Below are 15,460 nucleotides of genomic sequence, written 5' to 3' on the forward strand. Positions count from 1 at the left end.
AATGTATATATATGTATATATGATATTGATTTGTCATGATAAAGTCTTTACGCTTAAGTGCTTAAGTTTGTCATCCGTTAAGATAACATTTTATAGCACTTCAATCATAAGGTGATTTTAGTTGGCACTTTTAAGTCCCATAACAAGTTTCAAACAAAAAAATTGAAAAGAAAAAAAAAACATAATATAAGTGGGACAACAAGAACTTTTGTTAGCCATTTATTGAAATTTGGATGGGTGACGTTATTACATAAGTCTCGGTTGTGGAAGAGATTAGTACAAAATAATTAATTTGATACAAACTTATGGGAGCAAAATTGTTACATTCTATATATATATATATATATAATAATTTATATTTACATAAATAAATTCTCTTATGAATTTAAACCAACAATTCCTAAAACTTGGCCGGATCTGGGCCATTAAGAAAACCGACCTCTATTTACTATTTATTGGTAAACATTTTAAAGTACTTTTCAGAATTGCAATTAAGCCCCTGCAACATTAGCCTTGATGGGCTGTTCAATTTTGGGCTTTTGGAAAATGGGTTTATGAGGCCTAAAGGAACCATAGCCCTGTAAGGTTAATACTTCTTTCCCCTGTCCATTCACTTGGCCGGTACACATATTTTAGCCGGATGTTAAATGAGTTTGATTTTAAGTAACTCTTAAATACGTACGCGTTTACAATTTTAAATTTATGATAATAAGATTTTACGATTTTACGAATTTATAAATAATTTTAATTTACGATTTTATACGGTTTTACGTTATAAATTACAAATTTATATTTATATTTAAAATTAAAAACAAATTACTATTTATTCAAATAAATAAATTAATATAATTAATTGAGAAATGATTAGGTGAGAGAATTTGGTGAGGGAATGACGTGGCATAATCTTATTCGCTGAAAAAATCAAATAATTTCTCTCTTTTCTCTCTTTCCTCTCACTTTTACATTTTCCAACCAATGGTGATGCCACGTCATTCCCTCACCAAATTCTCTTACTAAATTCCCTCACTCTATCACTCCTCTAATTAATTTTGTAAATATATTTTTTATAGTGTTATTTATTTATTATTAATTTTATATTTAAATATATAAGTATTTTTAATTGGTTATGCATAAAATATTTAATTATATATATAAATAATTAATATTTTTAAATTAAACTCTTACCATTTCAAGTTACAAGTTTATAATTGACCAACGATTTTATGAAATTCTCGATTTTAATCCCTCGATTGAAATTGAGAATTAAATAAAAATTTTAAAAACATATTTATCATAAAGTTTGAAATCTCAACTTATATCACTAAAGTCATAAAAAAATAATAACTAAATTAATTTTTTTTTTTGTTAATTTAACATTAAAATATTATATATCCTATATTATTCTAAAAAGTGTTTATCTCTACATAACCGACCCGATCTGTACGTAACAATACGGTCAAAATCGGTTGTTTAATTGTAAACTTGTAATATTCAGAATTTATTTAAAAATAATAAAATTTATTTTATAGAAATATTATCATTATATATTATTTTCTACCTTCATCATTTTCAATATATATATATATATATATATATATATTAAGTATAAAATTACTTCAAAAATAATAAAAATAAATAATACTATAAAAAAATATATTTACAAAACTAATTATATTAATTTATTTATTATATCCACCATAGTGTCCAAGTGGATTGGAGATTGGAAAGAGTATTGAAGAAGGAAATGTCAAAGAGTGTTTTCTAGTTATCTTTAACTAAAAATAATTATTATTTTTTTGAAAAAAATAAATAATAATTTATAAATATAAATTAACATTTTTCTTGTAAAATTATATAACATCTTAAGAGTTTATTTAGTTCAAGAATTTACTTAAACTAGCATGTACTCCGTGTAATGCACGAGTATGATATAAAAATTTAAGAAAAAAATTACGTTAAAAATGCGACTTTATAATTTAATTCAATATTTTTGTTATCTAATTATTAAAAATATAACAAACTTACATTTATTCACTTGTTTTATTTAAAATTGTTTTGTTATTTTTTTAAACCTACCCAAAATCATATAAATTGAAAACATTCATTATGTGGAAATAAAAGTAATTTCGATAAAACAAATCTTCTAACATTAAATTTTGGATCAAATTACCAATCAAATATAAAGTTCTAATGGGTCTAATATTACTTATTATTATATACTTATTTTTTAAAAAATAAGAATATTAAAAAAAAACATATAATCAATTCATTTAAGTTTTTATATTTATAATGATTTTGATTATTTAATAATCAAATTCGAGGGTGCATTTTTAAACATTGGATTACACCTTAGGCATAGCCCTTAAGTTTTATCACCAAGATTTGTGTTTACTCAAGATGACACGAACCTTTAAGTTTTCTCACCAATATTGGTTACTCAAACCAGAGGGATTCGAAACACTGATTTTTAGTATGAAATGTTAACACTTTAACCGTTGAACCATTTATGATTGTTGAAATAATTTTATAATTTTGTATATATATATATTGTAAGTTAGATTTTAAATAATTATATAAATTATCTACGAGATCTAATATTATTTATTATTATATACTTATTTGAAAAAAAAATACAAATATTAAAAAATTCAACTAACCAATTCATTTAATTTATATATCTTTAATGATTTTGATTATTTAATAACCAAATTCAAAGGTGCATTCTTAAACATTCTTGGGCATCATCCTAAGCCCTAAATCACCTTCCGTGGACGAACCCTTAGGTTTTATCTCCAATGTTTGCTTTACTCTAAGCCGGCATTCCCTCCATGAACGAACCCTTAGGTTTTTATCACTAATGTTTGCATTACTCAAACCAATATTTCCTCCATAAACGAACCCTTAGATTTTTTAGAATTTTTTTTCATCAATGTTTGCGTTACTCAAGCCAACATTCTCACTTCCGTTTCAACTACCAAGGTTCGCGCACTCACATGTAATAATTACTTCTTTTGTAGGAATTCGAACCCTAGTCATTAATATGAAATGTTAACATTTTAACCGCTAGTCTACTTATTATTGTTGAAATAATTTTATAGTTTTTTTTGTATATATATATATTTTGTAAGTTAGATTTTAAATAATTATATAAATTATCTATTGGGGTCTAATATTACTTATTAATAGGAAGATTTACGTGCGATGAACACGGATAAAAATATAAACAAAATAAATTTAATAAAAAAAATAATAATATGTATTCAATGTTTAAAATTTTAAATATATCACGAATAATATATTAAAATAAAAAAATAGAACGCTCTCATTCCACATTTTATTCATTTCGGTAAAATAACTTATCTTTTCATATATCTCATCACATATTTTTTCCGAATGAACCTCTTTCTCGTGACCTTACACTTTCACATTGTCAATCAAATATTTTATTCATATTTTTTAATATTTAACATTGTGACTTCACACTTTGGTCAATCAAATATTTGATTCATATTTTTTTAACCACTTTCAATTGATACTGACCTATTATTTCTCGACAAACCATATCACAATCACACTTGGTTAAAGAGTTGTACTTGTTTTGATAGGTTGCAAGTTTGAAACATACATATAGATTATTTAATAATCCATTTAATAAAAACATAGTAGAAACCTTAGGCGGTCGATATTTTTAAATTAGTTAACAAGAGAGTTCAAATTTCGATCATAAAAAAAATCATACTTAGAGTTAAGTTATTCATTTGTACGACTTGAAAGAGTCTAATTATATCACAAAAATAAATATACAATGAACAATTTCAAACTAAAATATTATAGAAATATATTTCAAAGGGGCATTATAGCTACCAGCGAGATTTAAAAATTTTACGGCAATTCGAACACTTTAAAACATTATATATATATATATATATATATATATATATATATATTTCGTACACACTATTAGAGGTTGGATTTTTATTGTTTTTAAAATATTTTTATGTCACTTTATTATTATTTTAAATATTAAATTATTTAATTTATTAATTAAAATATTCTTTCTTTATTTTTATTAAATTTAAATTTTAAATATAAAAAGATATTTAGATCATTCATTTTATAATAATTCCAAATAATTTTATTTAATTAAATTATATTTTTCAAAAATCTCCATAAAACTTTTCAAAATTAAACTTAAATTTTTGTTTGGTAATGAATTATTTAAATAATCGATAAATTATTTTAAAATTAAAGATTGTTGATTATTTTAAAGATTGTTGATTATTTAAATATATATTTTTAAAACTAAAAATTATTTTTTGGTCGGATTGGTTCATAAAAAATGTGTAGCATTTTGAGAGAAATTTATATTATGTGGAAAAGTTTTCGTGAGTAATCTATATTCATTGTGAGAATGGTTCTTCAATCAATTTTTGGGACGATAGTTGGTGTAGTGTCAAAAGTCTAGTTACAACGTATCCTGAAGCTTGCTTCCATTGTTATAGGTAGAAGTGTTACAATTAAGATCATGTTTGATATTCGATCTAGTGGTTTCGCTAGTTGAATTAGATATAGAACGAGATTAAACATTATGTTGTCTCATAATAGAATTATATTTTAGTAAGATGCAAACAAGTGTCCCTGTCTGAACATGTTATGCGTTGGCAAGACATGAATAGTTTTCATGTAGAGAATTTTACAAGTTGTTCGCTAAGATGAGTTCTTATAATTTTTGTTGGGAAAAACTTTGGGAGTCAAAATTTGTATCTAAGATCTCGTTCTATGGATGAAACGTTATTCACGGTATAATTTTTACGGATGATATGTGCATGAAAAAAGTTCTATTATGGTTAGTCGTTATCGTATATGTTATGATGAGGTTGAATCAGCAACTCACTTACTTTTGCATTGTCGATGGGTGACTAGTATTTAGAGTTTTTTATAGACTATCACTAGGATTCATTAGGTGATGCTTGGGCGGTTGTTGAGAAATTTAGATTGATGCGGCTAATATGACAGACCTAAATTTGGGTTACCGTCTCAATTATTTTTTGGTAAACTTTAATAAGTTGGAGAGAAATCGTCGAACTTTTACTAATCTAATGTGTATTATTCATAATGTTATTATTATGATGTTTTTTTAGATCATTCTAAAAATTCGGTAGAGTCCATCGGGGAGTCAATCGTTCTTCTCGAAAACTTGCGAACTCGATGTATTAACTAATGTTTTTTTATATTTTATTTTTAGGTTTTTTATTTTTGTTTTACTTTTTCATGTCATGCTTTTATCGTTATACTTAAATGATTTTAAAAGATTTCATTATTTTTAATATACATGAATCTTTTAAAAAAATAAAAAATATTTTAATATTTTATTTAATAATTAATTAATATAATTAAAGAGAAATAATGAAATAATATTAAAATTATTTAAACAATTCCAACTAAAAAAAGTAAACAATAAATATCACCAACTCTCATGAAACAATTTGATAGCTTAAAGAACTACCAAATATAATAAAAAAATTATTTTTGGTAGGTTTGATAATTATGAAATTAGAATTGGTGTGTAATTTTTGTTTTTAAGTAGATAATTTAAGATTAAAAATTTAAATTAAAATTATAATGAAATTCAAACAAATATAATTTTAAATTCTACTCTTTAGTTCAAAATTACAATTTGAATATTTTTTTATATATTTTCAAACAAAATATCTTATTATTTTATATTTATAATATGGTTAACGTGTTAAATAAAAAAAATATATATTTAATTTAGAAAGCTAAGATATCGAATCTATAACTTTCTTTTCATTTAATAAACTAATATTTTGAATCAATATTATTTAAAAAATAAAATAGGAAGTTAACATTTTGTTTCTTTTTAAACTGATATTTTTTTTTATTAAAATCAAATCCTAAACAAAACTATTATAATAGATAGCGTCAAATTAATATTTTAATAATATAGAAAATATATTTAAATTGTTTTTTATTATAATCTTTTCAAATATAAGAATTGAATTATAATTTATCGTATTTTGTATGTTGTATGGTATTTTGTATGGAGTAAAATTTGAATGTGAATTCCAATTTCAATCATTAAAACAACATTTCAATTTCAATCACTAAAACATAACCTATAACCTTAGAGATTTTGTAATCATTTTCTTTTATCACTAATGTCTAGATTGCCTTGTAAAAGGAAAACATTAATAGAAGATAACAAATCATATGAAATGAATGTGAAACAACTAAGCATTTTTTACTACATGTCCATTATCAATCATACATGGAATTTGTATCCACTTGTTCAACAACATCCTAATATCATTGGTTTATTTCTCTTTAAGTTTGAGATAAAACAAAACTAAAAGATTAAGAACTCGAGCTTCAATTATACCAAGACAATGAAATAGTGCAAGAGCCCTAAGGGAGTTTGAGAACATACAAATACATTGACAATGCAAGAGTTGTAATGGAGTTTCAATCAAAGACTAATTAAACATACCAAGACAATGACAATGACAATGGATACAAATAACCTATTGATAAGCCTTATATATAAGCAATCACTTAACAAGAAACTTTGGCGGCGCAAAATGAGCCCAAAATGAATAGAAATTTCAGGGTTACAAAAAGCCTAAGTTTATTTGGGCTCCGAGAAAATTGACAAGGTCTTTTTTTGTCATTTTTTATCTAAAACTAATTTGAGCCCGTAAAATGCCAAACAAATAAAAACAAATTGGGCCTAAGAAACAGAAAATTGCGTAATCCATTATCGCCTTCGATTTGTAAACCCTATTTCATCTTACGCCGAACCTATATATTCAGTCCCTCGACCCTCTCATTCTTTCATCTCGGAGGCGCTCTTATCTCATTTCTTCTTTATCAAACATTTTGTCCCTCAATTCTCCCCCTCTTTCGTTTGGGAGACAGTCTTATCTCGTTTCTTCACAAATATTCTGTCCCTCGACTCTCTCACTCTTTTCGTTTGGGAGGAGGTCTTATCTCGTTTCTTCTGAGTCTCTCTCCATCTTTCATCTAGGAGGCGGTCTTATCTTGTTTCTTCTGAGTCTCTCTCCATCTTTCATCTAGGAGGCGGTCTTATCTCGTTTCTTCATTAACTAACAATCTTTTCATGTTAAAGGTAATTTTGATCTTTCATTCTCCTACTTTTAGGATCAGAATCTGAACTAAATCACTCTTTAGTAAAAAGATTTGTCATATGAGATCTTTGCATTGATCTTTTTAATCATATTCAAATCGAGTTTGGTTGATCTCTTTAGTCATATTCAAATTGAGTTTGGTTGATCGATAAACACAATTTTCTTCTCATGTGAGCATGTGATGTAATCTTTATTAATTCGATTCTATCATAATAGTTTTTTTTTGGTTTTGAATGCAGGAGGCCATAAACATTTATTTCACCTTAAAGCGTTTTAAGTGAGAATCGATTAACGACACTAGTCTCTTAAGAATCGAATTGTGCGGTAATCTTTGTTAGTAATAGTTTTAATATATTTATTATATAGTTTTATTGAATATATTTCATTTAATTTTCAAAAATTTATTGTTACAGGAATAATACATTCGATAAAACTTTGAATCTTGAAATCAAATCAAAGTTTCCGCATTAGAATTACAAGGTAAAGATCTTCGATAGATTACAGTGAAATGTTCAATTTCCTTGATATGAAATTGATTTTCTTCATCATAGATCTACCTATATTTGTTACTATATGGTACATTAATTGTTTTCATTTATCTAGTTACAAGTGAATCAACATGAAGGTCCCTATGGATGAGCACAATAAAACCTCTTCTTGTTGTTCAGGTAGATATCATTCACATTGACTTTAAATTAATATAGGAGGGTTGTCTGTTCCCGATTTCTCCACACTCCATGTTTCCTCTCACAATGAGGGGCAAAATCGTAATTTTTAAATTTTTTTTTTTTTTACTATTCTACCCTCTTCCTGTGAGAAGGAATATGGGTGTAGAGAGATTTCGAGAACAGATGATCATTCCACGTGTTTGATGTTGTCTCCAAATTTTCTCATTAATAAATTATTTGTAGACTAATTAGTATTGCCTTTATAAAAAATAATACATTATAATATTTTTTAATAATTTATAGGTTTTAATAAAGTACTCATTTTTTTATATTCATCTTGTTATTTAAAAAAAAATTGTAATCTGACAGATTTTAGGTAATCTACAAATTTTGATTAAAAAAATCATTTTTTTGTCCACTTTTAACTTTTTTATTTATTTTTTTAAATATTTTAAAAATTATTTTAATTAAATATAAATAGAATTTATTTTATATTTTACTTTAATAAATTTTAAAAATTATTGTGATAATAACTATGATAAATTAATTTTAAATTGGTAAATAATCTAAGTTAACAAAATTTTATAATCTGAAAGAATTTATGTAATATGATTTATAAATTTAATTAATAAATAATCATTTTTATCCACTTTTTACTTATTTATTTTTCAAACATTTTAAAATTTATTTTATTTAAATATAAACAGAATCTATTTTATTTTTTACTTTAATAAATTTTAAAAATTATTGTGATAATATTATGATAATATTTTTCTTAAAATGATAAATTATCTAAATTAATAAAATTTTATAATTTGAAAGAATTTATGTAATATGATTTACAATTTAATTAATAAAAAAATCATTTTTATCCACTTTATACTTATTTATTTTTCAAACATTTTAAAATTTATTTTAATTACAATTATTTTGATTAAATATAAACAGAATCTATTTATTTTTTACTTTAATAAATTTTAAAAATTATTGTGATAATATTATAATAATATTATTCTTAAAATGGTAAATTATCTAAGTTAACAAAATTTTATAATCAGAAAGAATTGATGTAATATATTTACAAATTTAATTAATAAAAAAATTATTTTCTTTTTATCTTTTCATCTAATTTTTACTAAATTATATTTAATGATTTCAATTATACTTTTCTAATAAATAAAAATTTAAAAAATGTACTATTTTTATGATTTTAATTCACTGTTTTTGTGACCGTTAAATTAATATATATGATTTTTTTCTAAGATTGTAAAAATATTGGATTGGTCAAAAATTCAAAAAAATATTGTAATATAACATAATCTATAAATTTGGAAAAAAAAAATATTTTTATTCACTTTTTTATTTTTTTATTTATATTTTACTTAAACAGATTTTAATTATAAATTTCATAATAAATTTAAACTAATCTCCTTTCACTTTTTATAATTTATATAAATCAAATTAATTATGTTAATAAGTATTAAAAGAAAAAATCTCACTTTTCTAAGTAAGAAATTAATTTTTTTTTCTAAATATGGACAAAAACATATTTTGATTTTTAATTTTTTTAAGTTTTTTTTTATAATTTAGTTGTATATATATTTCCCTCCATTCTCCTTCATTTCTTACCTGTATTTTCAAGCACAACTCATCCTCTGATTTTCTTTCTTTCTCTCATTCATAGTTCAATCGAATTGCCTATTCACTTTATTTGCGAAAATGTCTGGAAGAATTGGAGGATGCGGAGGTGTAAGAGGTCAATCTGACCGCACTGATCAGCCTTTACCGCAAGCCGGACGTGGACGCTTTGGAGGAGGAAGAGGTCAATCAGACCGCACCGATCAATCTTTACCGCAAGTCGGACGTGGACTTGGACGCGTCGGAGGAGGAAGAGGTCCATACCGCTCCTACCTACCTGTACTGTCGTCTGCCTCTTCTTCATCTACAGATTCCTTAGCTGCAGATGTCGAAATGAAACTTAACTTAGCTTCACCTTCAAGAGCTGTTGAAACTCTACAAAAGTTGTCCCCTGCTTTTGAGACTCGGTCTCTTACACCTTTGACCGCGACAACCAGACTGCCGGATAGACCAGGTTTCGGTAGAGCCGGTAAGAAGATCTCGGTCCGAACCAACCATTTTCCAGTTCAATCAACTAGACGCGAAGTATTTCATTACGATGTGAGTGTATATTATTTGATCGGATATTATCATTTGTTGTTCATGTGTTTGTTTTGTTTATCTATTCATTACAAATAAAATGTACAGGTCACAATCACTCCAGAGGTGACATTGAAGAAAGTATGCAGGGATGTCATGAATATTTTGATAGACTCTAACATGGAGTTGTATCTGGGAAATCGGTTGCCGGCATATGATGGCAGCAAAAACATTTACAGCTTGGGGCCACTTCCCTTTCAGTCCAAGGACTTCCCGGTGAAACTGCTTAAAAAGGATGGAAATAGAAGGTGACTTTTTAGTGTTTAAAATTACTTAATGTTTCACTTTACTTATTTGATTTGACTTGAAATTAACAATTGATCTTTCTCGACGACACAGGAAGGAGAGTCACTTCAATGTGGCAATTAAGTTTGCTGCTAAAGTTGATCTGTATCAACTTCAAGCATTCTTACATAAGAAGCAAGGGAATCTTCCTCATGAGACATTGCAAGCTCTTGAGATAGTTCTTCGAGCAACTCCTTCGGTTATGTAAGAAGATCATTTTATGCTTCAATTGGTTTCCTTTATCACAATGTGATTTTTCTTTTGTTTACCAAATTGAAATACAATTTTGTTGCAGGTACACTGCTGTTGAAAGGTCATTCTTTTCACCAAGACTTGGTGCAAAGGGGAAATTGGATGGTGGCCTGGAGTATTGGCAAGGGTTCTACCAAAGCCTACGACCAACTCAAATGGGGCTCTCGCTGAATATTGGTATGTATGTAGCTTTAGTAAGTAGCATATAAACATGTTTTACATTTGTACTAACTCAGCATCTAACTTTTATTTTGTAGATATATCAGCAAGGGCATTCTTTGACCCCATCCTGGTGACAGAGTTTATTCAACAATATCTTCACATTGGAGATCTGTCCAGGCCATTAACTGACCAAGACTGTAAGAAAGTAAGTTTCAACTTTCTCTTACATTTGAGAAGAAGAAATGAATGTTTGAGTGTAAACTTAACTAGGATAATAATTCACTTAAATGTGTTAATATTCTTTTTTCAGATTCTGAAGGTCTTGAAAGGTGTGACTGTGAAAACGACTCACCTGAAGAATGTCATGAGCAAAAAGATAGTTCGTCTATCTCAACAACCAATTGGTGAACTGAAGTAAGCTATTTTTGCATACGATCATATCTTGTTTAAATATGTTTTCTCTTTTCAACTGTCCGTTCTCACTTTTCAATCTTGCTCTTGTATGTATAGGTTCACGTGTGATGACGGTGTTCAAAAGAAGTATGTGGTCCAATACTACTTAGAAAGGTACCGTATCACGCTTAGGTATCCTTCCTTACCTGCAATGCAGTATGGAAGTGATTCCAAGCCTATTTATCTGCCATTGGAGGTACTTACTTAATACTTGAACTGATCTTTATTTTATGCTATAGTCTTTATTTGCCTTAATAATTACCTTTGTTTATCATTTTTCAAAAACTCATTTCCTTTATTTTGATGACACTATAGCTGTGCAAAATCGTGGAGGGGCAGAGGTATACAAAGAAGTTAAATGAGAGGCAGGTAACCACTCTTTTGATGGCTACCTGTCAAAGACCCGTGCATAGGGAACAAAACATCAGACAGGTACTTTTGTATCCATTGAACATAATCTTTCAATGTTTTTTTATTTGTTAGTTATTGATAATTTTCTTCTCCAGATGGTCAGGAAAAACGACTACAACAATGACAAGTTCCTGAACGAATTTGGGTTGCATATACAGCCTGAACCTACAGTGGTTGAAGCAAGACTTCTTCCACCTCCCATGGTAATTCTTTAGTCTTGTAATTATTTGGTTTACGTTTCCATTACTAATCTTTAATAAAATTATTGCGCCGGTTGGTTGTTGCAGCTCAAATATGATGGGTCACAAGAGGCTCCAAGTGCGGGGCAATGGAATATGTTGAACAAGGTATTGTTTTATAACTTGGATGTGCCCATTTTATATTGTAGCGTAATCATTTGTCTTCTTTATGTTTAATATGTTCTTATTGTGGCAGAGAATGTTTAACGGGGCCAAGATAGATTTCTGGACCTGTGTCAACTTCTCAAAAATGAACCAAAATCAGGTCGGCCAGTTCTGTTGGGACTTGGTGCAAACGTGCATAAGTAAAGGGCTAGTATGTATTCTTTCCATCTCACCTCGAGCTTGTGCATCTTATGAGAACCTATCCTTAATCATGTGCATGAACTCTCTCTTGCAGAAATTCAATACGGAACCGATGATTCCCATCCATTTAGCCAATCCTAAACACATTGGAAGGGCACTAACCAGCATCCACTCGCGATGTAATGAGCAGCTCACAAAGATGAAGGCAAAAGGCAGACATCTTCAGTTGTTGCTCGTCATATTGCCAGAAATTTCTGGTTCATATGGTAACATTTCTAAAAATTATTTTAGTTAAGAGTATATGTTGTGCAAACCTCCTCCTAACTAATATTGATTGTGGTTCTTGTACGGACGATTAAGAAGGTTTGTGAGACAGAATTGGGCATTGTCTCTCAATGTTGCCAGCCTAGGCAAGTTCTTAAGAGGACTTTGCCGTATCTTGAAAATGTCACTCTGAAGATTAACATCAAGGTATGTTTTAACTTTTATAATGCTGTTAGAAAAAGAAAGACAAGTTCTCAATTGAGTTGATAATATTCAGTCAGTCAGTCATTCATTTATCTAGCTAATTGAATGTTTGTTAATCTCAGGCTGGAGGACGCAACACCGTGCTTGCGAGTGCGTTGGAGAGAAAATTGGATTTTGTCTCGGATATGCCCACCATCATCTTTGGCGCTGATGTCACTCATCCTGCTCCAGGAGAGGATTCAAGTTGTTCAATTGCAGCGGTAAGATGTGTTGAAAATAGTTTGATTTTGTTTTTATCTAGCTACTATTATTGGGTTGTTAAAATGTAGGTTTATATTTTTAGGTGGTTGCTTCGATGGACTGGCCTGAGGTAACCACTTACAAAGGACTGGTCTCTGCTCAAAGGCATAGAGAGGAAATCATCAGTGACCTCTATAAAGAGGTTGATGATCCTATAAGGGGGAGAGTTAAAAGTGGGATGATCAGGTAAAAATATATATATTACATACATTTTTTTTCCTTCTTTTTTTTTGGAATGATCAGGTAAAAAAAATATATTACATACATTTTTTTTCCTTCTTATTTTGTGGAAGTAAAAAATATCTTGTTTGATTTTGGGGACTTTGCAGGGAGCTGTTGATTTCGTTTAATCAGTCCACTGGTCATAAACCACAAAGAATAATATTCTACAGGTAAAAATTGTATATCCTCTTGCATTGTGCATTTTTGTGCTTAAATTAAGTTACTAATAATATATGTTGTTTAAATGCAGAGATGGTGTTAGCGATGGGCAATTCAGCCATGTTTTGCTCTATGAGGTTGATGCAATTCGGAAGGTAACTTTTACTTTTAATATGGCTATATATATATATATATATATATATGATTGTTGTTTTGTTTTGTATTGATATTGTGAGTTGAAAAATACATGTTTGGTGCAGGCATGTTCTTCTCTACAAGAAAATTACCTACCGAGGATCACATTTGTGGTTGTGCAGAAGAGGCATCACACTCGCCTCTTCCCAATGACTCATGGTGACAGACATTCAACCGACCGGAGTGGAAATATTTTGCCAGGTAATATTATTGGTTGTGGTTTGTAATTGGTAATGTTGGTTGATGTAAATACTAAATCTGATTGATTGGATCTTCATATGTAGGTACGGTTGTTGATACAAAGATTTGTCATGTAAGGGAGTTTGACTTCTATCTATGCAGTCATTCGGGTATCCAGGTAACTACTAAAAAAATGATTAGATATTTTGTATTGGTTGAATATATATGAAGCAAGCACTAATTAAGATATTTGGTAACAAACTGAAACAGGGAACAAGCCGGCCAACACATTACCATGTGTTGTTTGATGAGAATAACTTCAGTGCAGATGCATTGCAAGGACTCACTAACAGCTTGTGTTACACGTAAGTGGTGTCTTAATAGTTAATCCTAACCTATATTGTTGTAATTAATTACATAATACTAATTAATCGGGTGTTTCTTTCCAGTTATGCGAGATGCACTAGATCAGTGTCTATAGGTTTGTCCTTCTTTCCAGCTAACTCAACAATTAAATTTATTTTTTATGATCAATCAATCATTCTTCTTATGGTTTGGTTTCTTTGATGTGCAGTTCCTCCTGCTTACTATGCTCATCTTGCTGCGTGGAGGGCACGCTATTATGTGGAAGGTTATGTTGAAGGTGGTGTGGAAAGTGATGTGGAATGTGATGAAGTTGATGCTGAATCCACTAGTGTCAGAGTGAACACAAGGGAAGGGGATGCAGTTGTTCGGCCTTTGCCTAATGTTATGGATAATGTAAAGCAATTTATGTTTTACTGCTGAACAACATTGTAATAAGATTTTTGTTGTAATTTTAGTTTTTTGTTGTTGTTGTTGTTAAAGTATTAAATGGTGGATAGTTTAGATATGAAATAGGGATGTAAGTGTTAAAGTTTTGTAGTTTTTATTGGGGTTTTCTAGAAAGATTGTAACAATTTCATGACCCCTTTTAGGGATAAATATTGTTATAAAAGTTGTGTTTGCAGTTAATTTACTTGTTTCTATTTTGCATTTCCTTCTTTATTTTTGTTAAGTTTTAACTCATGATCAATGATCATGCTTTACATCAAGATATTTGTCAATTACATGACATTTTAAGATTTTCCTGTCAAGCACAAAAACGGAGAAAGATTCGTAGTTGTCGCAACCAACACACTTTTCTACAATGTATGTGCTCATTCTAAAAGTCAAAACTTGTGAGTCAATTAGAGGTTTGAATATATTAATTTTAGTTGCATATGATAGTAATATCGCATATTAGTAGGTTGTGATAATTGTTCATATGTTAATATTATTGGTACTAATTAATATGCAAATAAACACTATTGCAGGTTCTTGTGGCACTGTCTATCATGCTTTGTGGTATAGATGATCGGTATGTTTGTCTAGATCCATTTCAATCCTCCTTTATCTTCATACATGTTTAATTGTTCTCTCTGTTGATGTTAAAAGTAACTGGTCATTTTTTCACATTCTCCCATTCATCATTCTCTAACGGGATGTAGCTAAAGTATTTTTCAAACATGAATATTCAGATGATGTCGTACAATCCTTCAGATTAGAGGTTTGTGATAAACAACAAAATTCTTTTTTCTTTTAATGTTATCAATTGCTGGAGGGTTTTCTGTTGATGAAGTATTTCTGATTGTGTTTATTTTCATTTGTCATCTTACAAAAACTAGCATGTATCTCGTGCATTTGCACAAGTAATAATATAAAAATTCGTGAAAAAAATATTACGATAAAAATGTTTATGGGCGGGTCAACCCACAAT

The 15,460-nt window shown here is 28.4% G+C and overlaps 1 protein-coding gene across 1 annotated transcript; it reads left to right on the forward strand.

The window, feature by feature from the left end:
• Positions 1-9,553: 9,553 nt before the first annotated feature.
• LOC124939441 (protein argonaute 5-like) lies at positions 9,554-14,516 on the forward strand. The gene is made up of 22 exons (XM_047479917.1): positions 9,554-10,012; positions 10,100-10,299; positions 10,391-10,540; positions 10,632-10,765; positions 10,846-10,955; positions 11,061-11,164; positions 11,261-11,399; positions 11,519-11,635; positions 11,710-11,817; positions 11,902-11,961; positions 12,050-12,169; positions 12,254-12,425; positions 12,509-12,630; positions 12,750-12,887; positions 12,971-13,113; positions 13,257-13,319; positions 13,400-13,463; positions 13,569-13,704; positions 13,788-13,861; positions 13,954-14,048; positions 14,133-14,164; positions 14,258-14,516. Exons 1-22 carry the CDS (start codon positions 9,554-9,556, stop codon positions 14,467-14,469), a joined length of 2,952 nt encoding a protein of 983 aa, XP_047335873.1. The 3' UTR covers positions 14,470-14,516.
• The last annotated feature ends 944 nt before the right edge of the window (positions 14,517-15,460 follow it).

The sequence above is a fragment of the Impatiens glandulifera genome, chromosome 5 (assembly GCF_907164915.1).
Source record: "Impatiens glandulifera chromosome 5, dImpGla2.1, whole genome shotgun sequence".
NCBI classification, from domain to species: Eukaryota; Viridiplantae; Streptophyta; class Magnoliopsida; order Ericales; family Balsaminaceae; genus Impatiens; species Impatiens glandulifera.